Source organism: Penicillium hordei, assembly GCF_028827395.1.
Source record: "Penicillium hordei strain IBT 12815 chromosome Unknown utg000006l_segment0_segment0, whole genome shotgun sequence".
Classification (NCBI taxonomy): domain Eukaryota; kingdom Fungi; phylum Ascomycota; class Eurotiomycetes; order Eurotiales; family Aspergillaceae; genus Penicillium; species Penicillium hordei.
The window spans coordinates 1,464,515-1,492,392 of NW_026623147.1; the positions used below are offsets into that span (position 1 = coordinate 1,464,515).

At 47.7% G+C, this 27,878-nt stretch overlaps 12 protein-coding genes across 12 annotated transcripts; 5 read left to right on the top strand and 7 right to left on the bottom strand.

Annotated features, from left to right (window-relative positions):
• Positions 1 to 107: 107 nt before the first annotated feature.
• N7537_011249 (TauD/TfdA family dioxygenase) lies at positions 108 to 1,475 on the bottom strand (the record flags this gene model as incomplete). The annotated part of the gene is made up of 4 exons (XM_056902303.1): positions 108 to 258; positions 324 to 629; positions 682 to 1,168; positions 1,217 to 1,475. The coding sequence occupies 4 exons, from the start codon at positions 1,473 to 1,475 to the stop codon at positions 108 to 110; spliced, it is 1,203 nt and encodes a 400-aa protein (XP_056747590.1).
• A 609-nt stretch (positions 1,476 to 2,084) lies between these two features.
• Positions 2,085 to 2,321, bottom strand: N7537_011250 (uncharacterized protein; the record flags this gene model as incomplete). Its single annotated transcript, XM_056902304.1, has 1 exon — positions 2,085 to 2,321. The coding sequence occupies one exon, from the start codon at positions 2,319 to 2,321 to the stop codon at positions 2,085 to 2,087; it is 237 nt and encodes a 78-aa protein (XP_056747591.1).
• Positions 2,322 to 3,578: 1,257 nt separating this feature from the next.
• Positions 3,579 to 5,520, top strand: N7537_011251 (uncharacterized protein; the record flags this gene model as incomplete). The annotated part of the gene is made up of 7 exons (XM_056902305.1): positions 3,579 to 3,711; positions 3,764 to 3,838; positions 3,895 to 4,161; positions 4,220 to 4,497; positions 4,550 to 4,737; positions 4,794 to 5,001; positions 5,056 to 5,520. 7 exons carry the CDS (start codon positions 3,579 to 3,581, stop codon positions 5,518 to 5,520), a joined length of 1,614 nt encoding a protein of 537 aa, XP_056747592.1.
• A 423-nt stretch (positions 5,521 to 5,943) lies between these two features.
• Positions 5,944 to 6,881, bottom strand: N7537_011252 (uncharacterized protein; the record flags this gene model as incomplete). Its single annotated transcript, XM_056902306.1, has 4 exons — positions 5,944 to 6,084; positions 6,146 to 6,662; positions 6,745 to 6,773; positions 6,795 to 6,881. The coding sequence occupies 4 exons, from the start codon at positions 6,879 to 6,881 to the stop codon at positions 5,944 to 5,946; spliced, it is 774 nt and encodes a 257-aa protein (XP_056747593.1).
• A 1,250-nt stretch (positions 6,882 to 8,131) lies between these two features.
• On the bottom strand, positions 8,132 to 8,599 carry N7537_011253 (feruloyl esterase; the record flags this gene model as incomplete). The annotated part of the gene is made up of 1 exon (XM_056902307.1): positions 8,132 to 8,599. The coding sequence occupies one exon, from the start codon at positions 8,597 to 8,599 to the stop codon at positions 8,132 to 8,134; it is 468 nt and encodes a 155-aa protein (XP_056747594.1).
• A 2,602-nt stretch (positions 8,600 to 11,201) lies between these two features.
• On the top strand, positions 11,202 to 12,899 carry N7537_011254 (sugar porter family MFS transporter; the record flags this gene model as incomplete). The annotated part of the gene is made up of 2 exons (XM_056902308.1): positions 11,202 to 11,648; positions 11,721 to 12,899. 2 exons carry the CDS (start codon positions 11,202 to 11,204, stop codon positions 12,897 to 12,899), a joined length of 1,626 nt encoding a protein of 541 aa, XP_056747595.1.
• A 2,724-nt stretch (positions 12,900 to 15,623) lies between these two features.
• On the top strand, positions 15,624 to 16,120 carry N7537_011255 (uncharacterized protein; the record flags this gene model as incomplete). Its single annotated transcript, XM_056902309.1, has 2 exons — positions 15,624 to 15,738; positions 15,795 to 16,120. The coding sequence occupies 2 exons, from the start codon at positions 15,624 to 15,626 to the stop codon at positions 16,118 to 16,120; spliced, it is 441 nt and encodes a 146-aa protein (XP_056747596.1).
• Positions 16,121 to 16,598: 478 nt separating this feature from the next.
• N7537_011256 (MFS general substrate transporter) lies at positions 16,599 to 17,090 on the bottom strand (the record flags this gene model as incomplete). The annotated part of the gene is made up of 1 exon (XM_056902310.1): positions 16,599 to 17,090. One exon carries the CDS (start codon positions 17,088 to 17,090, stop codon positions 16,599 to 16,601), a length of 492 nt encoding a protein of 163 aa, XP_056747597.1.
• Positions 17,091 to 18,016: 926 nt separating this feature from the next.
• N7537_011257 (uncharacterized protein) lies at positions 18,017 to 20,255 on the top strand (the record flags this gene model as incomplete). The annotated part of the gene is made up of 4 exons (XM_056902311.1): positions 18,017 to 18,114; positions 18,176 to 18,359; positions 18,422 to 19,556; positions 19,615 to 20,255. 4 exons carry the CDS (start codon positions 18,017 to 18,019, stop codon positions 20,253 to 20,255), a joined length of 2,058 nt encoding a protein of 685 aa, XP_056747598.1.
• A 530-nt stretch (positions 20,256 to 20,785) lies between these two features.
• N7537_011258 (MDR family MFS transporter) lies at positions 20,786 to 22,776 on the top strand (the record flags this gene model as incomplete). The annotated part of the gene is made up of 5 exons (XM_056902312.1): positions 20,786 to 21,127; positions 21,192 to 21,462; positions 21,539 to 22,042; positions 22,108 to 22,268; positions 22,342 to 22,776. 5 exons carry the CDS (start codon positions 20,786 to 20,788, stop codon positions 22,774 to 22,776), a joined length of 1,713 nt encoding a protein of 570 aa, XP_056747599.1.
• Positions 22,777 to 23,328: 552 nt separating this feature from the next.
• N7537_011259 (zinc-binding alcohol dehydrogenase family protein) lies at positions 23,329 to 24,387 on the bottom strand (the record flags this gene model as incomplete). Its single annotated transcript, XM_056902313.1, has 1 exon — positions 23,329 to 24,387. The coding sequence occupies one exon, from the start codon at positions 24,385 to 24,387 to the stop codon at positions 23,329 to 23,331; it is 1,059 nt and encodes a 352-aa protein (XP_056747600.1).
• Positions 24,388 to 25,166: 779 nt separating this feature from the next.
• N7537_011260 (putative MFS sugar transporter) lies at positions 25,167 to 26,919 on the bottom strand (the record flags this gene model as incomplete). Its single annotated transcript, XM_056902314.1, has 5 exons — positions 25,167 to 25,552; positions 25,615 to 26,138; positions 26,194 to 26,431; positions 26,485 to 26,825; positions 26,882 to 26,919. 5 exons carry the CDS (start codon positions 26,917 to 26,919, stop codon positions 25,167 to 25,169), a joined length of 1,527 nt encoding a protein of 508 aa, XP_056747601.1.
• Positions 26,920 to 27,878: the final 959 nt, after the last annotated feature.

The following is a 27,878-nucleotide window of genomic DNA, read 5'->3' on the forward strand; positions in this document are numbered from 1 at the left end:
CTAGCTGGACAGTTGGAATAACCGATATAAATATAGCCGAATATTGAATTCAAATGCTAAACTAAAGGTGACTAGAACTTGACCTTCTCATGCTATTATTCTCACGATCAGACACTCTTGCGAATAGTCGGCTCCAATGGGAACGCCTGCTGATCCTCTACAACATCTTTGTAGACTGTATCCCAGCGTTCTTGGAGTTGCTGGGGTGTTTCCCATGCGTTTTCAGGGTCTCGCAGCCAGAGTCTCAACAAATGACGCCTAATACAGCCATACCGTCAGCATCTCCATAAAATAACAGCACATGTGAAAGAACAAGGACGTACTCTTGACCAGGCTCATCTCTAAACCCATTCCGCGCGTGGAAAATGCTAAGATTATTCACATATTGGACGTCGCCTTTCTGGAAATCCAGAGCGGCACTGTGCTCTTCTGCCAAGAAGTGCAAAGCGTCGAGTGCCTCGGCTTGGGCTTCCGTGATAGGGGGGATATCCTTCGATCGGGGCTGAGCCAGGAATCCAGTGAAGTATCGTCTTGCATACTGAATTAAAACCCTCTCAGGAGTAGTGGAAGTGGCTGGCTGGTGGTATAGAAGCGGGCGGAGGGTATAGGGACTGGCCGGGTTATTGAAGCTGAACAGTGTTAGTTTGCAAATACGCTCCCTTAGCACTTGGTGATTCTTACCCGTCGACTGGCCAATCCTGAGACAGAGTGTGGATAAGATCGGGTCTTTCCTTGGCCAGGATGTTATACACATGCCAGCTGCTAGAAAGATAGCTTTCTCCTCCCTCTGCGGCTCGGTTCAGACAAAGGAGTGAGACGATATCGCCAGCATCAGTATGGAAAACCTGCTTATCAGGCGTGTTTGAAGGGGCCCCGATAAGTTCTCTCTGGGTGGTGCTAGTGAGGTCTTTGATATGGGATATCACGGGTGAAGTGCCATTGGCCAGTCGTGCGTATTGCTGACGTCCTCGGATATTGCCGATGTGAGAAGATACACCGGTATAGATGATGATGTTCTCCTCTCGAGAGTGATCATCAATGCGCAAACCCCGGAGAACGACGAATCCTCGACCGGTGTGGATCTCCTTCGAAAGGTCTCGAAGAACAGGCCGAAGGGTGGGTAGAGGGAAAGTCGACTGGTTGATATGCCCCAAAGATAAATTAAGAGCTGCCAAATTAGTAATAGTATCTACGTACTACGACCGTAATTACCTACCTTTGAAGCTCTTCAAAGCAGCGTCGATTTCATCCAGCTGATTATCGCTCAACTGATAAACCCAGTCATCCCGCTTCTCAACATCTTTTCCTTCCCAGACCAGCGGCGATACCAATTTCTGCGGGAAGCCGGCTGGCAAAGTGGTCTGGAGTGTCTCAGTCTCCTTTCGACGACGAGTACGCTCCTTGTACTTTTCATATTCAGGTTGATACTGAATATCGGGCGGGGCGGGCACAGTGATAGTCTGAACAGCGGACATATTGGTTATGCAAAAGGTAATTGGAAGAACAGCAGATGTGAGATATGAAAGACCATTTAAATAGCGCAGATTGGTCAGCTTTGCGTGGTTAAACCTTGTGATCGCGCCATGATGTGCTGATACTCCGAATGTGCTGGCTGTCACGACATAAACCCCGCAAAGCGCGAGATCACCCTCGCAGCACTGGGAAACCTTTTATGTAGCACACCGTTGCTTAATTACTTAGTTTCAATCTTATTATCTTATATCGGCACAAGCTTCCGGGCATGGCATCTAACCTTGGACTTTATGTTAGCATATTAGGCAAGGCCCATCGGAGTCCATTGTATTCTCAGTAGAAACCTCTGGGGGTAGTCTATACACTACATCCATGGATGCGCATGAGTAGTAATATAAAGGAAAACTAAAGATGCCTTCAATGTCTTCTGTCTCAACCCACTATTAAAATTTGAAACGCTCTCGGCTCTTGCTTTGGAATCTGGGGATTCCGCTGGAGTCCTCCGGATATACCCAGCGCATGAACGAGAGTATAGAGTTCATAATCAAACGCCATATGTTCGTTGCCATTGATAAGAGGATAAATGATTGAATGATCTCATCAGTGAGATCTTAGTCGTGGATGCAAAGTTGACTGATGATGTATGATGCAGCCTCGGCATGTTGAACGATTTCACGGAGACTACGTAAACCCGCAAAGATGCTTACTAGCAGGTCGTTCTGCAGACGTTTCTCTTTCAAATCCAAGAATTCTTCTTCGGTTTCTCCAATGTCCTCTGCCTCGCCGCGCAAGATTGCCACACAGAGCTTGAGTGGGATGCTGGGACCGCTTCCGACGCACTCAATCATGTTGGAATAGACTACACCAGCAAGTAAATGTAGGGTAGAAGATTCGAATACAGTTTCTTAGACGGGTGTGAGGTTTGAAGGACCGCAGAGAGTTGGTTTCCAAGTGTGATAACCTCAAGGAGGATCGTGCGAGTCGAAATCGTTTGCGCCAATTTTGTAATTGTAGGCCTCATCCATCGCAACTGTGAACTCAACTTTCCGTGCATAATGAGAAGAGTTGATGCCATGTATTGTCGTAAGGACCTGGCAAGGTTGATATTGGTAGGTGGGTATATTTGTGGAGAGGAAGAGGTTGGTTTGATCTGAAGTCCTTCAATGACGTTGGAGAGAATTGTTCGTTCGTCATTTTGATTTCCATTAAATTGAGGTGAGGTGAAAGTGGGCAAAAGACTCGTGAAAGAAGTGGAAATTTAAGAAAAGAGAAGAAAGTGCGAGTTCGCGGAAAGTTGAAAGACAAGAAGAGAAGAAACTGGAAAGTACCACTTCGAGTGTGTAGAAAGAGAGACTGACGTTTAGTCCGTATACATATATGTATATAGTTATCTAGTAATTAGTAGCCTTTGATATTCACTAGTTCTGTAACCCAATACACCTACCATAATATATCGATCGATCTTCTCCCCTACTATTGGTGTTTCAGAGACTTATTTTCTAACCATATTGAATATAGCGGTGGTAATTCGAGATGAAAAGAAGATAGGAAATAAGATAGTAACCTATACATAATAAACTATTCAAAATTACGACTTAGACCACCGATTACTCACAATATAGCACTGCTAGTCAATGTTGTGTAGCATTTTGCCTTGGAAACATCTGCATATGACTGATGTCTGAGACACAATTGAACGGTAATTCCGAAGCGCCAGGCCACTTCTGGCACTATGGTTGAAAGAGTGTGTCAAATGATGATTGACCGTTCTCAGATTCCCCGTTTCGAGAGAAAAGCCCTGGCTATCTGAGGGGGCCGGGAACTATGCACCAATCAACCCTAGCAGGATATCCACGCTAACTTGACGGCGCGTGCATCATGCAGTGTTCATCAAAACGATCCAACAAAAGACTCAAGCGCTTAATATAACTAATTTTGGAACTTTTCTCGCCCCTGATAATAATATTAAAGTCCCATTAGACTTACTGCTAGCTTCTTACACAGTCGTGATTGACAAATAAATGAGCTCCCCAGCCTGCGTAATCTTGGACCCTGAAAAAAAAGCACACTCTCTTTAGTTGGGTATTTGCTACAAAACGGTTAAGATGGCGGGTTGGCGGTTTATGCTAATTTGGGTATTGGGTCCCTCTTTCGCCAACGCTGGAATTATAAATTTTGCCAGGAAAACGGTTTTGTCGGATCTATCTGGGGGATTTTGTCGCAGTTACAGATTTGGAGGTATGTAGAGAAGATGCCAACGTGTTCTAGACCTCTGATGCTTATTGTGCAGCGGATATTGCCAACAATGTTTTGTACATGGTTGGTCTGGATGGGGGACTCATTCCAGATGATGGTGACGCTTCGAGTAAGTCAAAAGCTGTTTCGTCAAGTTTAACCTGGTATACTTATGCTGTTTCTTAGATAATTATCTTGTGACGCTCGATCTCACGTCTTCTTTCTCCACTTCCGAGGGCAAGAACTATAAGATGACCAAGATCGACACCGCTGTTCCTATAGTTAAAGACATGGCGGTCTGGTCCAACGCGGAAAACTCGACATTGTATCAGTATGGAGGCAGGTTTCTGAACAACATCACATCCGAAGACACGATCTGGACCTATACAACCAAAGAAAAATCGTGGAGCAAACAGGATGGCACTATCCAGCCCTCGAGACTGGAGTACGGTGGTATGTTGAAATTCGATCGTTATACCGAGATGTGGTTCTGACATAGGCTTTCTGACAGTGTATACGAATGCACCCGCTATCCAAGCTGGCTTTTGGGTAGGTGGTTATCGGGCTAGTGGTACGACGGCTTCAATCACAGACTCAACAAGGGACTACGCCACGGGGATGATTCAATTAAATACTACAACCGGCCAGTACACAGCTCTCGATGGGCCTTACGAAGCTGTCGAGGAAGGTTCGCTTTCATACGTGCCAGTTGGTGACAAGGGAATTTTGGTGTATATTGGTGGCGACGTTCCCTCGATCAAGGATGGAATCAACGCTACGATGAGCGCGGTAAGCTTTGGGAATCCCAGTATGAAAGTCAGGATGCTAATAAAGGTCTCAGAACTCATGGAGCCATGTCCAAGTGTATGACATTGCTGGGGCGAAATGGTATAATCAGTCCACGATGGGAACGGTAGCGTCCCGAACACAATTCTGCGCCTCCGTGCAGCACGACGAATCCTCGTCCTCATATCAGATATATGTTATTGGAGGGGCAGATCTGGAATCCAAAGACACTATTCTTGATGTGTGAGTGGTATTCTTTTTATCGCGATCCCTGCGCAATGGCCTGACATTTCTTTTAGAAATTATTTATCAATTCCGTCTTTCAAATGGTACTCTGCTGGCCCCCTCGATGACCCTCGCATGACCCTCACATGTGTGACATACGGGCGTCAGATCTTTGGAATTGGCGGAAGACTTGCCTGGGCAGATGATAGTCAGGCAGGCTGTTACGATGCTCCAGCCTTCATATATGACGCTCAATCCGAGGCAACGCGTTCGTCGTTTGATGTGAGTACTCTACCCTCTTTTGAATTCTAATTCAACAAATTAATAGCTGAACAGCCCACCCTATCTTCATTTTCCCTATCTTCTTCGACGGCCAGCGATATCAAGGCCACACCATCTCCCTCATCGTGGGCTGATCCAGCCTTTAAAACCCTATTTGGAAAGAGTGCAGCAACAACCAGTACTACTGCTAATAACAAACCCTCTTCCACATCCGAGCCACAGGAAGTTAACACATCCGACCCATCGACCAAAGGTGCCATCGCAGGTGGGGTTGTCGGTGGTGTGGCTAGTCTAGCCCTTATCATTAGTCTACTGTGGTTCTTCGTTGCAAGGAATAAAAAGCCAAAGAATGCGGAATTAGTTGAGATTATACCACACCAAGTGCAGACGATGTCTGAGCTTCCAGTCGGTGCCAGGGATGGGCGCTCTGAGTTGCGAGGGGGCACTCAAATGCGTTGGGAACTTCCCGCGGATCATAAGGGGGAAATATCCGAACTAGACAGTGGACGGAATAGGTAGTTAGTCCTCAGTGCATATAAATCGATCATAATGAGAATATAACCAAGAATCGATTGGCATTTGGCCGTCTGAAAGTCACCTTCATTACCGTTTAGGTTATTTTCCAAGATTCGCCATTGAAGGGGTTTGTTTGAGGTGGCAATTTACAGTGACCATTCAAAGGTACAAAGGCTGGCACATGAGAGGATTTGTATTGGCTAGCTGCGAAGAGAGACAGAAAGAGAGGAAACAAGGTTCTATCTCCCTGAGGCAGTAATGCGCTCTCAACATTGTCTGATATCCCTCAATTCGGATGTAGGCTAAGGATGCACGGCGAAACTACATTTCTCCTCAGCTGGGTGAAGGGTTTCTCGGACTTAGTCTACCTCCCAGTTGTTTCTATACTCGGCGTTTGACTGGGATAAGAGTGTCCTTCGCGTTTCCTCATGAATACCATTCTCGATATCCCCTTCGTCCTGCACCTCTGGGTGTGAAATACGCTGGTAATCCCCCCCCCTGGCTGGCAGATTGCGATTGTGTGCTCATCCAACCTGTCGGACGCCCAGAAATCCGAATGAAAGCGATCTGTATAAAGTTGCGGAATATAAGCCACTATAACCCACAAGCCTCACTTAGGTAAACCCACCTTAGCAGCGAAAACAAAAATAACTGCCGCAAAAACCATCCAAGACGTACGATGCTGGTGCTCTCTCCAGGGGGCAAAGCAACTCCTCTGATATCCCAGTTGCAACTCGCACGCATTGTCCCCGTGGTTCCGGTCCTTGAAAGGCCATGCTCTGTCGTGAACACTTCGAAGACCACAACATCGGAATTCATCTTGGATTGACCGGATAGCGTGTGAATTCTTCGACTTGAAGAACTCCTGCCATTGTTGATCTAGGTTACATGAGAGAATCCTGTCAGGAAAGAGGTACGCAAGTGCTACTGTGGCCACAATGGTCGATATGACTGTTTGAACCTGATCGAGTATGCGAGGTATTGTGGACCATCGGTAATTGCGAGCTGTCTCGTTATTCAAACGGGTAGAAAGAATTCGCGTAATTATCGGTGTGAGTATCATGATCGGGGATATGAGGGTTGCGATGGCTGGAACCCATGTCGGCAAGGGAAGAAGTAGTGCGGTGGTGCGAGCCCAAGATATCCTGTTCCGCAAAAAAGCTATAAGTCACTATCTTCGTTCAACGTATGCCACCTAGACATATGATAGAATGCGCAATAACTCACGCTCCAAGGAGCAAGGAGATGATCCCTCCCTAATTCCGAAATTTGTTAACAGAGGTCATCGCCAGGGTGGAACTCCAATATCGTACCACAATAAATATGATGTAGAGGAGAACGGTTGTGTCGACCTTGAAGGGCATCATTTCGTACGTAATGAGATCCTTTTTGGCAATGCTTAATTGAAGAAGAACTCCGAGGAATAAGTATAAACGGGTGTGCTGAGGAGGTGAACAAGATAGGCGGGGCATGTACTTTTTCATTATTACACAGGTTAGGTGATTAGTCAAACATGGCCTGCAGCCCAGGTGTTTGCTATACATAGCTATCTACCAGCTCGCTCTCTCTGTCCACGTCACACATGCAATGCTACGGACTTTCTCTCATAGAGAATATTCTACTGCGGTCATGCCAGCTTTCCTATATATTAGCACAATTTTACTCGCTGTCAAGGCTATATGTAGTATGACTATGTATCAGCTTAGGGCGCTGCAACCATTCTTCCTAAGTACCACTGCGGAACTTATTATACACAGTCTTACTCTAAATCTTACCAATGCCCAAAGAAGGATATTATCCTCCTGAACCATAACCCACAAAATAAAGAATAAGACTAGGCAATTATAGAATTGGCTTGAAATTAAGGCGTACGAAGTAGATGAAGAGCGTAAGAAGCGGAGAAGATCCACAGATCCGCACTACGGCATTAGATGCCTGAATGCCTCGTTTTAACACCGCTTTTTACCTCTAGTTAACTACTTACATTGGATTGTAAATCATTCGTACAATATGAACCTTTGAAGCTTTTGATTCCGCAAAAATGAAGCTTTTCAGTACTATATAAATTCAAAAATCTCCATGTTTTCCGGGGTTGCAAGGCCAAAGATTTAAACATCAATTCTCCAATGAGATGTTACCCATTCGGGTCCACTTCATGCTAACCACGGATTTTCTTCCTGTTTATATTTCTTCCTTCTGTGGATGGAAAATGGATTTATCTCGGACAATTGAATCAAGAAGCCCACCTTTACCTATAGTGGGATGAGACTAAACCGCGTTATGTGAATTGTGCACACCATCCTGTTGAGTGTACCTATAACCAAGTGCCTGCGCGACTTGGTTGACCAACGTCGTGCAAAAGAAATGCAGTCCCAGTCTCAGGCTCTAGAAGCCGACCGCGCGCGGAATTTTCTTTCATCTCATCCCAGTCAGATTTCACTATCCCAAAGCGAGCGCATAAGGAGATTGATCTCTCCACGCCGTCTCCATCATCTGATGTGAATTCGGTTATAGCGCATATTCCTGTGCATGATTTATTACGCTTGCTCCTTGCACTTTCTGCTTGATTTACCCCTGATGTCACACCGAAAGCACTGATATCAGATCCCGGGTTTTATCCATACCAAAGGAATTCGCCATCGGCGGTTCGAGGTCCTGACCAAGCGGCATTGGCAACCAGCGCAGCGATCTTGCTGATCGGCATTATTTTGTTGCTGGATGAGCAGTGGAATGTTTTGTTCACAGAGGAAAGTGCATCGAAATTACACGAGTCCATATCAGAGATAACTCCATCGACAACGCCGTCCTTGGGATCGCACTCTGCGATAACCTGGGCTGTGATGAAATCCAACTCGCACGCTAAAGGTGCCGAAGACGCACCTGTCCAACCTTCTAGGACTGGATCATGCGAAGACGAGGCGGGCTCGATCCACAAGAAAGCAGAGGCCGAAGCCGCGATCCCGTCGTATGCATTTGAATATCGCTGTGCAAGCATAAGACCTTGTCTACCGCCTTGAGAACAACCACTCCAATAGGAGTACTTGGGATCACGGCCGTATAAACTTCCCACAAGGCTTTTCATAATGATCGCTTGATCATTCAACGACACATATCCTAGATTTGAACGCCGTAGAGATTGACATTGCCTGGGCTTTTCAGATCCTAGGGCTCTGGAGAGGCAGCATCACCTAACCTCCTCCAGTTACCTATAATCGCGAATTCCATTTCCGAGGCAACCATGTCTCCGTGATGAGATCCTCGAGGCCATGGTGTGTATATGTCATGGTGGCATTGCAAAGTTTGGCATTTTGAAGCGTGGCATTACCGTGGTTGTAGTTAAATGAGGAAGGAACATCCAGGGTATAAGTTCTGACCTATTCTGCCGAGAGGGAGAGAATCTCCGCGCCAAGGACCACTGGGGAGGAATCACCGTAGGCGAACAAGCAGTTGTGTTGGCATATAACATAGTCACGAAGAAAGAAGGAAGGAAGCGTGTCTCGTCAATGGAATACTGAACTGAACTGGTTTTCCTTTAGCTGTTTTGGCATGTTCTCAATAAACCTTGATGTAGACATGGGGTTATCCATTATCGGTTTGTCATCTGAGACGTTTTCAAGTTTTCCACTGTAACCAGTACGAGCTGCCTACCTAGGTACTCTAGGAAGTTTGGAATTTGGAACACAAAACATGGTAGTTGTCCACCTTGCAGGAACATAATGGAATCTACCCAGCTTGGTCAATAAGGATCTCGGGAGATCTAATGGTTGCCAAGGAGACTAAACCATATTCGGTTAGAATCCAATCCTAAAGTGGCAGTTCGCATTCGGGAAGGTTTTTGAAGTTTCCAGTTTTTCCAACCTTGGAACATCCAAAGTTGCCCCAAGGTTGCCCCTTCTAGGTAATTTCCCAAGTTCCCTTATGCTTTCACAATGTGGGTGATGTGATACACTCCTCCCCCGATAATCTCGTGCGCAATGTCTTGTACCTTCTCGCAATCTTCCTTACTACGGGCAACTAAGGGTGCCACCGGGGGCACAACTCTCAACATTTATACTTCCCTCAATATGCTAGGCGATCGACCTACAGTTGATATTGATCCACACAAAGATGAAATTACCTCTTTTATAAGCCGGCGTATCCTTCAATTCAATATATAATACCCTACGCCATACATAACCTACACATTATACCCCGCATGACAAAGAGGCGCCTTAAGGATCTTACAACCATCCAAAACTATAAATCATACTTTCCATTCATGGCTAAAGACGCTTATCTTCCAATTTGGCCTTTCCGGTGAGCAAATCATTACAACTCTCGAGACTGAAGGCACTAATATTGTCGACCTGCCTAGTCTTCAGCCATTTGTAGGTATTATGACTAACACCTAGTTAACTAATTAGTGGATCTAGAATTCTGGCCGACAATATTAACCAATGAGAGAGTTGTGCCCCTGGTGGCACACCTTAGTCGCCCGGACTTACAAGCCCATTCCTTGCTCAGAGCAAGTCCAGGCGTTCCAACTAGTAAGCGAATTTCCACAGTAACCATCGAGTCCTTTGCCGTCCATACGACGGTTCTAATCCCGTTCCAAAATGAGAACACCGTACAATTTACTCGGGAATTCCTAAGACATCGGACGGGGGACGGACGTCTTGGCCAATGAGCTCCCGACACGGCCTGAACCTTTCGGTAGTGCGGAAAACCCACGGGGAGAAATCTCCGCAAAGCGGGGCTCCACGCTCCCCGGGGTTTCTCCATAGTAATTTTTAATGAGCCCAGAGTTGGATTTTGGTGGAATGCCGAATTTGTCGTCCCGGTTGGGGGTTCAGTTTTGTCCTCATCTAATTATGTGCCATTTGACAGCAAGGCATGCAGGGCACGGAAGAAGGAAACTCTAGTTGGTCCTTTCCGGCTTCGTGTGAGTGCGGAAATTTAGATCGCTCGGGCATGTCTCCGGGCAATTTATGCCATCCTTGACCTGAATCCACTTCTGCCCGACCTTCCCCGGCTCGTGCTGTACAGACATAGGGTTAAACCTCGGCATACCTTGTAATTCAGTCGACTCGGCTTTCCTAAAAGTTTGAATGAGAAAGTAACCGTGCCAAGCCCATGGTTATATCTCTCAGGCGCAACAAGGCCGGGTTTATACCAAACAAGGTTTCCCTAATGCAACCTGCTCACTCGTTACCTCCGAGTGGACGAGGAAAGAAAAGTGGCCTGACTGCAAAGATGTTTCAGCGTGGAAAAGCTGGGGAGGGCGGGGCATACGAATAAACTCAACTGCGATATCATTGCCTAGTGGGAACATTTATTCTCAGTCCACCTCATCGCTGGTATCAATTTGTTCTTGGTTGGCAATTCTTAAAGTTCAGAGTGAGAGTGTAATTATACCAGTCTCCGTCGAATGGATCCTAAACCCGTTTTTGGGGGTTATGCTTGGGCCCATGTGGGATCTCATCCTTGGCAAAGGCCAAAAGGCGCGGCAAAAAAAAAAAAAAAAGCCCTTCACTGGCATAAACCCGATGTGGCTGACACAGAGATAAAACTCTATATAATGAGCTCGTCGCTGTGTTAATGGAAGTTTTCTTTTCGCTAACTTCGTATATTATCTTGCCCTGGTCATATCTAGATTCATCGGGCGTACAATAGATTACTCCACCGTTCCCTGTGAGGTTGCCAAAATGTCTCTTCGTGCAACTGGAGATGTCAACTCCATTGAGGCACCAATCACCTGGAAAGCCTATGCGCTTTGCGCTTTTGCCTCGCTCGGAGGCATCTACTTTGGGTATGACTCTGGATATATCAATGGTGTCAACGGTATCGAAATGTGGGTTGACATCATTGAACCCGGTCGTACCAAGCTCACTGCATCTCATTCCTCCCTCATTGTGTCTATTCTCTCCGCTGGTACCTTTTTTGGCGCTGTCCTTGCAGGTGATATAGCCGAGTGGTTTGGTCGCAAATGGACCGTCATCTTCGGCTGTGGGATTTACGCCATTGGTATTGTCATTCAAATGCTCACTGGTGTTGGGGGTAACGCTCTTGGTATCATTGCGGCTGGTCGTCTCATTGCTGGCATTGGTGTTGGCTTCGAATCAGCCATTGTCATTCTATATATCAGTGAAATTGTAAGAGTCGTCTCTACCTTCGGATAGATGACATTCTGAACCACATGCTAACATTCTGTCTTTTGTTTACAGTGCCCCAAAAGCGTTCGAGGTGCCATTGTCGCTTGCTACCAGTTCTGTGTCACCATCGGTCTCATGCTGGCGTCTTGCTTGGTCTACGGGACTGAAAAGCGCACAGACACCGGTTCCTTCCGCATTCCTATTGCAATCCAGTTTGTCTGGGCAATTGTTCTGGGTGTTGGCCTTCTGTTCCTCCCTGACTCGCCTCGCTACTTTGTCAAGAAGGGCCGCATTGAGGACGCCAGGAGGTCCCTCTGCATTGTCCGCGATCAGCCTCCCGATTCCGAATACATTGAGGCTGAACTCTCTGAGATCATCGCCAACGAGGAGTATGAGCGCAGCGTTATCCCCGATGCTGGCTGGTTCGGAAGCTGGAAGAATTGTTTCACCGGTAGCCTTTGGGTCCAGAAGTCTAACTTGCGTCGTACCATCTTGGGAACCTCCCTCCAGATGATGCAACAGTGGACTGGTGTCAATTTCATCTTTTACTTCTCCACTACTTTCCTCCAAGCCACTGGTGCGATCAGCAATACGTTCTTGACGTCGATGATCTTCACCATTGTCAACGTTTTCTCAACTCCTATCTCCTTCTACACTGTCGAGAAGTTAGGTCGACGCCCTCTTCTGATCTTCGGTGCGTTGGGTATGCTCATTTGTCAATTCCTCGTCGCTATCATCGGCGTTACTATTGGCTTTAACAAGACCCACATCAGTGACAGTGGTAGTACCATTGCCAACAATATTTCGGCCGTCAACGCCCAAGTCGCACTTATCGCCATCTACATCTTCTTCTTCGCATCTACCTGGGGCCCCGGAGCCTGGATTCTCATTGGTGAAATCTTTCCCATTCCTATCCGCTCCCGCGGGGTTGCACTCTCCACTGCCTCCAACTGGTTGTGGAATACCATCATTGCTGTCATCACTCCTTACATGGTAGGGGACAACCCTGGTGAGGCCAACATGAGGTCCTCTGTCTTCTTCGTCTGGGGAAGCCTTTGCGCTGCTTGTTTCGTGTATGCGTACTTCCTTGTCCCAGAGACCAAGGGTCTGTCTCTTGAGCAAGTTGATAAGATGATGGAAGAAAGTACCCCTCGGACCTCTTCCAAGTGGCGCCCACACTCTACATTCGCCCAGGAGAAAGAGAAAGGCATGGTGGCAACTGAGCACCGAGAGGCTGAAAATATTGCCTAGAAGGTTAACGGGCTAATTTTCTATGTATTGGAGCCAAGTTGCAATACCTCCAATCCATTGGAGCACAACACACGTATCCGCGTTGGATTTTCCACTATGAAAACTTGACCTAGATGCGTCAACATATCAGAATTTAGATGTTTCCTTTGATAGATTTTCAGAATTTAAACAACGGTTATCAATCACATAGCCCTAGTGCCTTTATAGAGACAGCTTTCCACTCAGTTTCAAGTTCCTAGAACTTGCACCGACATAAACAGGGTAGTCGGGTCCTACCAGCAGTCTCCATTTTGAGAAAGAATATCCCAAGTACGAAGGGTCGAATACCATGGTTAAATATATGGTAGAAATACAGGATATTGAAGCTTGGAATATTCACGGACCACCATAATCCAAAAGTAAAGCAGCGGAATCTGCCAACCTAGTTAAGAGTCGTACATATTTTCCATCCATACCATTTACCTCCATACCGTCAGATTTCTGTCTTATATTTTCTAACAAAGCACCCCCATTTCATACAGGCGGTATCTCTGAGTAGCCTCGTTCATTTACTTTTGCATCTCTGGAAATTAACAAAATATTCAGGTGAAGCATTGGTTACTATGGCCGTGCGTGGTCTCATGATCAGTAGACGGATCTCAACCCTTGGGGGAATAGGGACTCAACGGATTGCTGGCTGTAACATGACACCCGCTTGCCAAAAAAACGGTGAAAATCGCAACTATCTTGGTCAATTGTTGAAGGTTGCGTGTGCAATCTTGATTAGTTAGAATTAACGTGCCATCGTCGGGATTAAGCATTTCCTCCCCCTCTGGGTCATTTCTTTTGCGGTTGTGAAGCCGATGGTGGAGAATATGTTAAAAAACAAAGGAATTGAGGTAGTGCCGTCGTAGTTCTGCTGGTTGTTGAATGCTGTCGGATTGAAATTGACCACTACTTCATATATACATAGGTGTATGTATTCACTTGGGTAATGCTTAGGTGATGCAATGTTAGGATGTGATTCGTTATGTCCAAATGATCCATCCATAGATGGATGCTTAGAGTGTGCTTGGTCAGCACTCAGCTGGTGGATCTCAAATTATAACAGAAGATTAAAGCGAACCAGCAATCAAGACAAAGACATAAAGGGGATCCGGGTCCTGGTGGTAAGCTTGGGCTTTTGCTACAGGCGTATCGCGGCGGTGTGAATCTCAATCGCACCGATTGTCTCTAAGGGGATTTCCAGACTTTGGATTACTTGTTAATGTGCCCAAGAGTTGTTACCGCGACGTTTGGTTATTTTCCAGGCGTAAAAAGGGCAAAAATGTCTGTCCAGGTATTCAAAAACTTCACAATGTCAAGCGAGACATAGGTGATATCGGTAACTAAGCTATAGGACTAGGTATAGGAGATATTGTAGTGCTCCTTTACCGGCTAGATCTCTAGGGATTCTTTACTAGATATAATCCTTTATCCTCCTAGGGTAACGGCGGATCTTTATATCCGCCGAAAATAGAACCGTAGAAAATCCACGAAACCTTCCGACGAATATATCAATTAATATACGTCTGATCAAGTTCTTTCTCTTTCGATCGGGTCATAAATACCCCCATATATACTCTAGAACTAACCCACGTCTTGTAAGAACGCGCTTCTAATTGTTAAACGTCCAATCCGCGTGCTCGAGAGCAAAAGTAAGTCGTTTTGCTCAGTCAATATCCGATAATGTGGCGACGTACCTAAGCTACGCCATAACCCACAAAACCTATGAGACCCAACCCCACGTTGAGATTTGGGTCTAAGATGCCGAAATTCGATGCTCGCTGAGTGCTCAACTGCACTTACAACATAGTGATTCGCTAACCCCAATACCAGCCTCCAACGGCACATGTATATCGACGGCGGAGATAGTGACACTGGTGTGGTAGCAGTTGTGAATCGATTGCTTTGCATTTGGAGTGTGGAAGTGTGAGCTGGCAAAACAAATTAAGGGGAACAACTAGTGACATCCTGATCTAGACCCGGCTGCCTTTAGGCCCAACAAGCTCCCCTAAAGGAAAAGTTTTGAAGATTATTTAGCGGTTTGATCAAGCTTATCATGTCAGGAAGATCCTGAGAGTGATCATCACCTCAAAATAAGCTTGTGTGCTGTACGGGGTATATTCTAGACGTTTCCTAATGGTGTGGATGTGGCACATCCAGGGGTAGACGTGAGACATATACTATAAATAATCCAACAGATCCATCATTATGAAACTTGAATGACGACTACTCCATATTCACCTCGATACTCCAATGGTGAGTACTGGGTGTATTCAAGCCAATCTAACAGCAATGGCTTTATACTGGTTTCTGTAGCTTTCAAAATGTCGAAACTGAACTACTCAATTATTCTTTTTTGTTGATATGGACGAGATCCCCCACAAGCCACTTGGACGAAATGTCAGCGGATGACTGTTTCGAATTGAAATTTGATAGGCTGAAGTGGATCCTTCCCCTGAGGAAAATATTGGACTCGTCCTCATCCTCCTCTATACTCCTTACATCCATGGATATTCACTTTCGAGCTTTCGGCCCTCCTGACCTTCTTTTCATCGATATGGCTTTATATTAATTAAACTGACGGAGTATATGTTTCGGAGTATCAAAGTTGTGGGTCTTATGAGTAGTATATATATACATCTACTTCGTCCTTCTTCAGATCTCTCTATACTCATCCTCCTCAAACAATAATCCCTCAAAATGCATTTCACCAACTTTGTCGCCTTGCTTGCTGCACCAGCTATTGTCGCAGCTACCCTCGCTCCAGCTTCGTCGAACACCGAGGGTTACAAACCGAGTAGCCTGAACTGTAGTGGTGCGTGATGACAACGAACAAATGTGGAGTGCTCTTGTGCTGACTGTCATAAATAGCCGCAAAGGTCTCTAAAGCCATCCAAGCGGCCGAGTGCTCCCACAACACCCGCACTTCCAAGACCCAAACATTCGCTGTCTTCGAGACCGACCACCAATACGACTCCGTTAAAGGCGCTCCCTACGGCACATGTAGTGCATATACATGCACTGCCCCAACCAGTGGTGAGTTGGAGAAGAACTCGGACTACTGGATCTTCTATTGGGGCAGTGGTGGCAAGAGTACCGGATACGGCACAACCTGTATCAAGTCTCCCGACACCGGAGAGTGTGGTTGTGAGAACTCGGATGGTACTTTCATTGCCGGTAGTGATAGCTGTACTTAGATATAGCACCTGACTCAGACGTTCAATGTTAGGTTTAGATGGAGATAAGACCATTTCAGATATGGGAAATTAGATTCAAAGAATGCTGTTAAACGATAGCGACTGTTGTGCACTAATACCGGATCTTTATATAGTGTAGGTAAAGAGGTAAAATGAGTGTCATTGCTAAAATAAGTATGAAAAATTGACAATTTCGAAGAAACTGAATGAGCTACGTTATGACAGGTACTCCGAATGTGACCGACTCTGCTGCCTTATCTGGTTTCGCTTAAGAATCAACCCCTGATGACTCTACCTCTAAGCAGCCCGATCCCTCCCCCCGGTGACACCAGGATGCATCCTATGCCAAAAGCCTTGACGCTCCACTATTCTATGCAAAATCATGACCAAAGCACATCCCTCCGTCCGTCTCCAGAATTGAGCATATCTTGTCTCCCCCCAAGCATACTGTAAACCCAGAGCAGACAGACAAGACCCCCTAATCTTCTTCATCACTAGGACCTCCCTGCTTTCCCTTGACGCTCTTCCACTCGAGGGCGAACGCACCTAAGGCGGAGAACGCGGCCATAAAGGTACCGGCGATGAATACCCAGTGCAGCGCGGAGTTATACTCGACCAAAACGGCGTGAAGGTCCTTGACGGGGACGATCCTACGTAGGTCAGTGGCACCGGTGTTGACGATGGTTTCGGGGTCAAAGTCGTCGATGACGCGGGTCAGGCCGGCGAGGGTCTTCTGACCGAAGACGTTCTCGCCAACGGAGGCAAAAATAGCACCGCCTAGCTGCTGGCAGAAGAAGACGAGGGAAAAACCGACGGGAATATCGCGGGGCTCGAGTACAGTCGGGACAGCAATAGTGGCGTGCTGCATTCCTAGGCCGATACGAAAGCCTAGGATGATCTGGTAGCCGATCCATATACCGGAGCTCGTGTCAACGCGCCAGGTAGAGATAAGCCCGGCACCGACAGGCATCAGGCAGGAGGATGCTATAGTAAAGGAGGTATAGTAGCTTAGCGGACCGACTAGCTGGCCGGATATAGTGTTGCCGGCGACTAGGGAGAGTACTAGCGGCAGGGTATCAATGCCAAACTGTACCGCAGTTAGGTTCTTAATCGCTTGTAGCCAGATAGGTAGGTAGTAGAGTAAGCAAAGTGAGGAATCACCTAATCATAGCATGATGCTTGTACTAATCACTGAAAAGTAAAACTTAGGCATGTATGCCCCCCAACAGAGAGCCCTAGAATGGGAGTTGTATGTTGTACGAAATAGGAGAAGAGAGAGTGGGTGAATCTGGCCACTGTTCGGAAGCCAAAGCGTACCCGGATAAGTGCTGTACGCTGAACAGTGTGCAGGTGCTAAAGGTAGGTTTTGTCTCGCAGCTGGTCGTGGCAGACGTTGACGCATAGTCGAGGACCGGTGTAATACACGCTTCATGGAGTTGTCGTTTCTGTTCTAGGCGTAGCTGTCGTAGTCCACCTAGGGCGATGTTGATTTATGTAGCTTGCTTGACATTAGGTCTACCCTAGTGTGCCAATCATGGCTACAAATTTTCAATCACCTATGCGGACATAAGGACCAGTCTTCACATTGGGCATTACATCTTCATGAAAGATACGGCCATGTTTACGTATGGCTCCAGACGAGCTGAGTTACTCCAATTCAAGCTTGGAGGGATGTCTAAAACAAATAGACCCGACATGGTGCACTTTGTGATGGAACACAACCAGGGGCAATATCTGACAGTCAATAAATTGATCTATAAAATTGTATTGGGGGTGTAGAGAGTGGGGCTTAGGATGGGCCGCTTAGGGAATAGTGTGGATGTTCGGTGGAGAATAAAAGTGGGCTGTGCCATTACCTTTGACACCACTCTTCCTCTTACATCTACTATACATAGAATGGCTGGCCACTCAGCGGCCTATGGTCAAGCGTGTCTGGGCTGTTTCAAGACTAAATGCAAATGTATTCCTCGTCCCGAGGGCAATGGTTGCGAAAGGTCAGTCCGGGTTGTTCTTCCAAACCCCAACCTGTGGGCACTCATTCGATATTATATATAGGTGCCACCGTCTCAAGCGCCCATGCCATCCCGCCGATGCGCTACGTCGCAGCGCTAAAAAGCATAGCTCATCGGGTGCCCGTATCGCGAAACTCGAGGGGACACTCGACCAGCTAGTCTCGCTGCTCCAAGCGGGCAATGTCAACGCGGGCATCATGAACAACGCCCACGGCGACAGAGTCGATGTATGGTTGTATAGAAGTAGTAGTGATCATCACCGTAACCATACTAATAATATTGACAATAGCCACCCCCTCGCGTCATTCCATCATACCAAGACGAGGTCGCAGAGGGGACCGAAGGAAGTGGCATTATGGAGGACTCGCATCCCGCTCCTATCGACGAAGACGACGAAGATACCGATGCTGACACCACCGCTGTATCTGATTCTTGGTGGGCGACAAGCAATACGAGCGGCGTTGGCGCCAACGGTATCCCTCTCGCCAGATCACCATCCTCGACCATGCCGGGCATGATTAGGTCGCCCTCTGTACCCCCTTCCACCGCGTCGATTTCCCTTGACACGTTCAGATCGCGTATGCTGCATCACTTCCCATTTGTTCATTTGCCTGCCCACCTCACGGCCGAGCAGCTGCAGCTACACCGGCCGTTCCTGTTCCGCGCAATTATCTGCGTGGCATCGGCATCGGGGGAGGAGAAGAGGGAAAGCTCCCTTGAACTGAAGCGTGTCCTCTGCGAGACGGCATTTCTAAAACAACCACAGCGGCAGAAACATCAAAAACCACAGCAAACAGTCGATCTGCTATTAGGTCTCCTTGTCTACATTTTGTGGGGCTGGGAGCACCTGCACAACCGTCGTAGTCTGTCTCGACTCATGGGGGTGGCTATCTCGTTGGTCGGGGAGTTACGTTTTCTGGATCAAACTGCTCCAGGAATTACGCACACAATAAACGAGCTCGAACTAAAAGCCGGCTTCGACGGTGTGTATGGCAGCACTTCAGAAACTACGGCAACAACGACAGCGACAAGAACGCTGGGTGCTGGAGTGACTAATACCCAGTTCTACCTCGAGCGCCAGCGAGCCATTCTAGGGTGCTTTGTGCTTGGATCGGCCGTCTCAGCATACTTCTCCCAAATCGATGCGCCGTCGTGGATACCTCAGATGGACGAGGGCCTTTCTGCCCTTATCGCCAGCGGCTACAGCGCCGACGCAGAATGCCCGTCTGATGCCGCCCTAGCTATTCAAGTCCGCCTGCAGCTGCTCGCCATGAAAGCCGCCCAGGTCCGTGAGCGAGCCCAACTCCCGGATCACCCTCCGCCGGAGACCCTTTCACCTCAAGCTCTCTTGTACATCAAGACTCTGATGGGGCAGCTACAAGAGCTCAGGACCTCTATCCCTCCGGCATTCCAGCAGCACTTCCGTAGGTGTTAAGCTCAGCACAAATTTCCATCTAAAATATATTGCTAATCGATAAGTAGTTCTCCTCGCTCAGACATACTATACCGAGATGTGCATTATCGAGACTATCCACATCCAGGAGTCCGCTCACCCACAACCACCGATATGTGGGCCTACGCGCATCTCCTGCTTTTGGCAGTCAGCACTTGCGATCAAGTCGTGCACATCAACCTTTCTAACCCTCTCGCCGTCTGAACTTCTTGGTGTTTCTTTTATCCAGTGGGCTCAGCTGGCACGGTGCGTGGCCACCCTACACCAACTCAGCGCACTCCAGGAGCCTGGCTGGGATCCAGCCAGTCTGCGCAGCCTTGTTGATCTTCATGTGCTGCTATCCCGCATGGCAGACAAGCTAGAGCTCGCTGCTGCTGAAGCTGGCGAACACCCGGTGTCAGTAGACGGTGTATTCACACAACTGGCCCGCGGCCTACGCATGTTCCAGTCGGCTTATCATGATAGAGTGCCGAACCAACAGGAAGAGGTACATAAAGCAATAGAAGCAGGAAATATACCATGGGCCAGGGCGGATGCGGATACGGCTACAGTTGTGACTACGGAAGCAGATACAGATGTGTTGGCAAATGGCCAACAGGGAGAATACTTGATGAGTCCCACGTTATGGCTGGATCAATTCTTTGACTATGAAGATCAAACAATGGCTTGACATACTTGTATTGTTAACAAAGTTATTTACTCATCGCGAACCACTATTACACAAATATAATGAATTACATTACGCTTCCCTAGCCAACACGTAGAAAAGGAGCTTTGACACAATAAACGGTAGGGTAATTACCGTTCTGGGCTATAATGGCCTGTTTTGAAACTACAGCCAACCACGTACCGTAATCGTTCCAGTTCATCCTGTTATTAGTTATAAAATATGGTGTGCTTAGCTTAGCAGGCCGGACATACCCCTAAGTCCGGCGACCAATAGGGGCAGAACTAGGGACCGGATTTCTAGATTCCGGTTCCGACTTAAAGCAACGAACCCTAACTCAAGGGGTTTACTCAATGGCTCAGTCATCAGATTCCGGTTCCTGTCCTAGGCTCTTGTTCCCTTTCTGGCATCACGTAGTCAGTGGTGTTATATATCTTCCAATGGCTGCATTCTAAGCTAATCGTCTTTGCTCCCAACAACTACTAAGATAGTTCTTGGCATCAGGACGGAGATAGCAAAAGTCAGCCCCAACCATGACCAACTCCAACAATTCAGTTAATGCAAGTAAAGTACTATCGAAGGGTACTAGTGATGTTGAGAAGTACGGCTCCGATAGCGTCACCTCCAATAACGAAGCCGCAGACGACGACAGCAAGTTTCCCACTGGCATAGCCTTATGGTCCATCCTAGGTCCTATTACAATTGCCTACTTCCTCGTCTTCCTTGACATGTGCGTCGTGTCTACCGCAACCCCCGCCATAACACAGCGATTCAACTCTCTGGTCGACGTCGGCTGGTATGGCGGTGCGTACCAGCTCGGTAGCTCCGCCCTCCAGCCTCTTACCGGCAAGATCTACAGCCACTTTAGCATCAAGGTAGGTCGTTCTGTGATTTCTTAAAAAGAGACGAAAAGTAAAAATTTGTTAACTTTGGAAACAGTGGTCCTTCCTCGTCTTCTTCTTTGTCTTCGAGCTCGGATCTGTCATCTGTGGAGCTGCTGTCTCCTCGCCCATGTTCATTGTCGGTAGAGCCATTGCCGGTGCGGGCTCGTCCGGTATTGGAAACGGCGCCCTGACCATTATATCTACTGTATTGCCGGCTAGGAAGCAAGCTCAGTTTCTGGGCATCAACTTAGGCATCGGCCAGCTCGGTATCGCCTTGGGCCCCATGATTGGCGGTGCATTCACCCAAAATGTTACGTGGCGTTGGTGTAAGTGGTTTGGTCGTCTTCTTCATTAAGCTCCTTGGTCGCCGTCTTTGTGTTAATACTTTTCTTCTCCTTGCAGGCTTTTATATCAACCTTCCCATTGGCGGTGCTCTGGCCATTCTACTGTTCCTCTTCAAGATTCCCGAGCCGACCACCAAGCTGCCCCCAAGACAAGTCCTCAGCACAGCCGTCAAGTCCCTGGATCTTCCGGGGTTTATGCTTATCAGCCCCGCTGCAGTCATGTTTTTGCTTGCATTACAATATGGCGGTACCGTCCACCCATGGAATAGCTCTGTTGTTATCGGCCTTCTAGTTGGCGCCGCTGTTACTTTTATCCTCTTCCTTATCTGGGAATACCACCAGGGGGACGGTGCCATGGTACCATTTTCCATGATCAGAAAGCGCATTGTGTGGTCTGCTGCGGGTAACTTGTTCTTCCTTCTCGGCGCCATTTTGGTGGCCGAGTACTATCTCGCCATTTACTTCCAAACCGTTCTCGACGACAGGCCGGTCATGAGTGGTGTGCATCTACTCCCAGCGACTTTAGGCTTGGTGATTTTCACCATGCTCTCGGGAATGATGAGTTCGTTATCACCCTTTCTCCTTTTTTAACTCCTCAAAAACTAAGACTAAATTAATGTTTCGCAGCCGAGATCTTAGGGTATTACCTGCCCTGGAACCTGGGAGGAAGCCTCCTGACCGCCATTGGCTATGGCCTCATGTCTATGATTAAACCCACGACTTCGTCCTCAAAATGGATTGGCTACCAGGTCCTCTATGGTGTTGGCAGCGGTGCTATGACCTCGGCAGTGAGCTTAATTCCCAATATTCTATCTCTTCTACATCCCGAATCTGATTTCTAACTTTTGCTTTTGCCTGAAGCCCTATGTAGCTATCCAAAATCTTGTGCCCCCTGCGCAAATTCCTATTGCGATGGCTATCATCATCTTTTGTCAAAACATGGGCGGTGCCGTATTTCTCATTGTTGCCAATTCCGTCTTCACCAACGGGCTGCGCAAGGAGCTCCAGAAGCACATCGAAGAGGTTGGCGTCAGCCCGGAAATCATCCTCGGTACCGGACTCAGTTCCATCCGAAGCATTGTTTCAGGTGATAAGCTCACGGCTGCGCTGAAGTGTTATACCACGGCAATTAGCCATGTTATGTACCTCGGTATCGGAGTCAGCGTAGCCACGTTTGCCTTTGGCTGGGGGCTGGGCTGGGTTGATATCCGGAAGGTGAAGCAACTGCAGGTCATTCAGGCGTCGACCACCGAGGAGAACGTGGACTCCACGACCGAACATTCGATCACAGCCTAAGATGGAAAACGCATAAATGTTCATTAATTGTGTTACCAGGACACATAGCTCATTTAGGGCATCGGCCTGTTGATGGAAGATTGGGTGTTGCTAAGACCCCACATTTGATGTTTACCTTGCAGTTTCTTCGAGCTAGCTTTGGATATAATTGGGAGGTATGGTGCCTGATTTAAAGAGGAAAGGAGGTAGATAATTATATATAATATTATATTCTCTTTATTGCGCGTACTTTAGAGGGAATCTTAGCGTTCTAGGGCCGAGTGAAGTCGGCGGGTTGTCTATATGTAGGAGTTAGATGATATAGAGCCTGGAGGGGCGCTGTTTGCAGCAAGACGGTAGTTAGAAGAGGGATATTATGCCTCCTGCTTTCTTTTCCTTTCTTGAACCTGATGATTTGGCTTTTCTAGGGCCAAATTAAAGCCTTTTCCTCTTCCAACTTAGATCGATTTCCGTTATAAATTGCATAAAAATGTTTGTTCGATATTGCTTTACTACGTGGATAGCTAGATAGTCGCTAGGCTGAGAAGACGCCGATACATTAATCTCTTAGCTTCATAGTGAGACAACAATCTTTTTTGCTGAAACACCCTGCATATGGATTCCAAAAGCCTCCTGTAACTTTTCCAGTCCCTGGCCCACAACCATCGCTTCGGGTGCTGGCACAAACTGCCTGTTGGCGAGTGCATCAGGGAGGTAGCTCGTGTAAACTTTGCCCACGACAGAGTCGGGGCCAGCTGCGTCCGGGCCGAGTAGGATGAACTTGACCTGGATGGTCGGGTCAATGATGCTACCCCCGGGCTTGCCGCCAGCGAGAGCAATAACTTTATTGACAGAGGGGCCCTCGTGCCTTCCCAAGACAGCGGCCAGGAGGTCGATGGAGCCGTCGCCGATGGAGTAGCCACCGGCCAGGTGGAGTCCCTTGACAGCGGCGCTAATGTCGTCGATCACGGTGTCACTCTTGTAGTCAAACACATGGGTGGCACCGAGCTTCTGGACATAGTCGAAGTTCTTGGGAGACGCCGTCGACACAACCTCGTATCCGGCAGATACGGCCAGCTGAATTGCGGTGCTACCAACAGCGGATGACCCACCGGTAATGACAACAGCACGCTTTTCTCTAGACTGACGTGCGGGCACGGTGGGCAAATCAAGGCCTAGGTAGCCGGTGTCAAACAGGCCATGAGAGGCTGTGAAGATAGCTAAGGGTAGAACACTGGCCTGCTCAAAGGTAATGCTGTCTGGCAGTGGTGCGGCCAGCCACTCGCGGATGACTGTGTACAGCTGGAAACCGCCCTCGAAGGAGCTGTTGACGGAGATGGCAGAAGCCGCTGCCACAACACGGTCGCCGACGTGGAAGCGCTCTACGCCCTCCCCCACCTCAACAACGGTGCCGGCTACGTCCTCGCCGAGAATAAAGGGATAGGTGATGTGGCCTAGCAAGGCTTCGCCGAGCATCTGCTTGGCCCAGTCAACCGAATTGATTCCCAGTGCCCTGTTCTTCACCACAATCTGGTGAGGCCCGGGCGAGGTGTACGGCGCCGGGCTGATCTGAAGCGGCGTGATTTGGGAGGCGGGTAACCAGGCGGCCTTGTTCTCTGGGGTCTGGGCCATTGTTGAAGTTCCTGTTATAGAAGCGTGACTAGGTACAGTATAAGCAGAAGTAGTAGTAGCTGTGGTCGCTTTCAGATGACACGAACAGGCACGTTTGCTGAGCAAGTTAAGAATGCAGAGCGATGTTGTTGGTACCTTTTCTGTGTAGTATTGGGTTTATATATATGCGAAAACTGATAAAGCCCCTACAGAGAGAGGCACCCCTCCGGAGTGCCCTGCGGTGTGATGTACGGAGTTAGGACAGTCAGTCATTTTCGAATAATTGATGACAGCGTCACAATAGCTAGAAACAGCAGAATGGAAGACGGAATTAAGGGCTTTATTTTAAGATAACGCCGTGCCCACCGGCGACAGGAATCTGAATACCGGCCGATTCCGTCTTTTGTCGAGGACCGGATTCTAAGACTCCGGTCGTTCTCTAGTTCGAGTAATCCAAAAATTTTGCTAAATTAAAAAACTAATACTATCTATTCCTTAGTCTTGTTCTCATAGATATTTCATTAGCCAAAATAAAAGTGTTAATGTCTTTGGGGTTATCAAAAGAAGTCAGCCGAGCTACGGTCCAAAGTAGATCAAATAAACATATTTCTACTTTTCGCTTGCTCAAAGGTGGCATTAAGTAGAGAGTTGAACAAGTAAACAGGCTTCGTAAAGCGCGCTCCGCGCACTTGCATTAAAGACTACTTGCTAAACACAAGTATGTATCGTATCACTTATAACATTTTCAGATACAAACACCGCAATTGGTATATCAAAATCATAGCATAGACACAAGTCACCTAGTTCCGAGCATGCTCCACAGTAACAGCCCCGGGTTTTTCGCCTCCTTCGTGGCTCACCTGAACTCCCTTTTGGTGTGCCAGCACCTCCTCTCCCTGAGCAACGTGGTTGGCACCACCAAACAGAGTATCAATTTCCTCAAGGGGAACCTGCTTGGTCTCCGGAATGAGGAACCAAACGAATAGTGCAAGTAGGAAGTTGATACCAGCAAACATGTAGAAGGCATAGAATCCCTCGTTATCAAGGAAAATAGGGAAGAATTGCTGCACGATGGCGTTGGCGATATTCTGCGTCTGCGATGCCATGCCCACGGCCTGGGCGCGGACGTTCATTGAGAAAATCTCGGACGTCCAGATCCATACTGTTGCACCCCAAGATGGTTTGTCTAGGAAACGAATGTTAGTATTGTTTCGTTTGTGGTGGGGGTAGTGAGTAGAGGGAACTTACAGAAGAATATGAACAAGAATAGAAGGAACACAATCGATATACCGACTGGCTCTGACTTGGCTCCGTTGGCGAGTTGTGGTGTTTCTGTTTCGACAGCAGAGACAATGATCATGCAGAGACCCATGCCGATACCACCGACAATCAGAAGGAACTTTCTTCCGAAACGATCAATAATCCAGACAGCGTTCAAGGTGAAGAAAATTCCAAAGGTGGCGTTCAGTGCATTGATCAGAGCAATCTGACTGTCGCTGGTAAACACCTTCTGGTAGATCTTGGTAGAGTACGAGTTGAGTGAGCCTTGTCCGGTGATCTGTTGACCGGCATTGAGGACCAGGGCCAGACCCATGCGCTTGCGCAGAGACTTGTCCTTCCAGAGAGCAGAGTAATTGCTAGAGATGGCTTCTCTCTCGTATTCGATGGCCTCGCGAATCTCCAATAGCTCTTGCTCGACTTCCTCCTCAGTATCACGAACTCTTTGCAGTGCTTCGCGAGCCTTCTCGATATTGTTGCCTCTCTGGATATACCTAGTGATGGTTAGAATTGCTTGTAGCGAATGGGAAATTACCAAAAGTGACTTACCAACGAGGGCTGCCGGGAACAGTCGGCAGGAGGACAAGGATCAAAGCAGGAACCAAAAGCTGGAAAATGACAACCAACTTCCAGTCCCACTCGCCCAGCTTAGGAACATTCTTGGTACAGGCAAAGTTAATCCAGAAGCAGATGAATGATCCAACGGAGTAGAACATCTGCCAGAAAGTCATGATCTTACCACGGATCTCTGGCGGGGCCAGTTCACCAATGTAGATAGGGCCCGCAGCTGCGAACTTCGTTAGTTCATGTCATTGAAACCACACGATCAACAAGACTTACTCAATGCAATACCCTGGCCAATACCAATGATACATCTACCTGCAAGGAAGCAAGCAAGGTCATGGCGAGGAGAGAAGGTTTGCATAAAGGTGGCAACAATGACCAAAACACAACCAATGCCCATTCCAAGCTTGCGACCTAGGAAATCTGCACATGGTCCTCCCAGGAAGAAACCACCAAAGATAGCGCCGACCGTGTATGCTGTATTAATTGAGCCGATTGTGGCCGCATTTGGGTTGTTCATCCAAGCTAGCCAGTTCTTAGAGCCCTGAACGGAGTTGAACACGGATGCATCGTAGCCGTAAAGCACCATACATGATGCTGCAACACAAGAGATGTACCTAGGAAGTTGGATCAGATTGTGTTCTTCGGAGTAGATGATTGTGTAGCAACCAACCAATTGTACGCTCTCTTGCGGGTCATTAAAAGGCCCATTCTGGTGGGATGGGATGGGACTGGTTTGACAGTGCGGTTGAAGATCTTTACCAGATCGATAGTGTCACACTCCACAAATTTATTTAAGAAAGGGGGCAGTGACAGTAGCCCTCAAGTAATGTGAGAGAACAGTTAAAGATGAGCTAAACTCCAGGGGGCCACCTGAGTGGGCGGAGGCTGCAGCTATATAAGACACGATAAGGACATTCCGGGGGCGGAACTGCAACTCCCATGTGAGCAAAGAAACGCCACGGAGTGGATCAGACCATCCCCAGAGTTCACAACCCCGGACACGCTAAGCATATTTTGGCATTCAGATAACTGGGAGCCGTTGCCTTCAGGATCGCTGAGTGGTGGGGTATCTGGAGTCAATGGCACATGGGTAGGGCGTATCTCATGCCCATTCAATTTCTCATTGGTTTGGAGCTTTCTCAAATGCGCTAGCCGGACCTGGGGTAATGGGGATCTGGGGTTCGAGGATATTTTTCAAGCTCTCGTTCCGGCGAGATGAAGTTGGGGGGGTTTCCACGAATCGCGGGGTTGGATGCCGGTGGCTTGGGAGAAAGCTAAGTCCACCAATAGGGTAAACGGATAAATGGTGAAGGATTGAAGTATGTAGGTAGATTTAAGACATTTGACAAGGGCCCTAAATTAACCAAGCAAGAGATAATAAGCGAACTTGGCTTCCGTGATTCTTTTGGGCTGGAGATAGGGCTGACTTTATCCGTATCCCTTCGTAGAGACGTCCACGGGTAGAGTTAGGGCAACATTTTATTACTGCGTTGTATACCCAGCTGATATTACCGTTTTTTTAGGGCATCTTCCAAGGTTGTCTATTAGGCTATGTACCTATCTCCTACAATATTTTCTCTTGTGCATGCCGAATTTAACCGAGGAACAGAAAGTAACATGTGCAACATGGCCGATGCCTAACGCGTTGCTACCTTAACTCAACCACC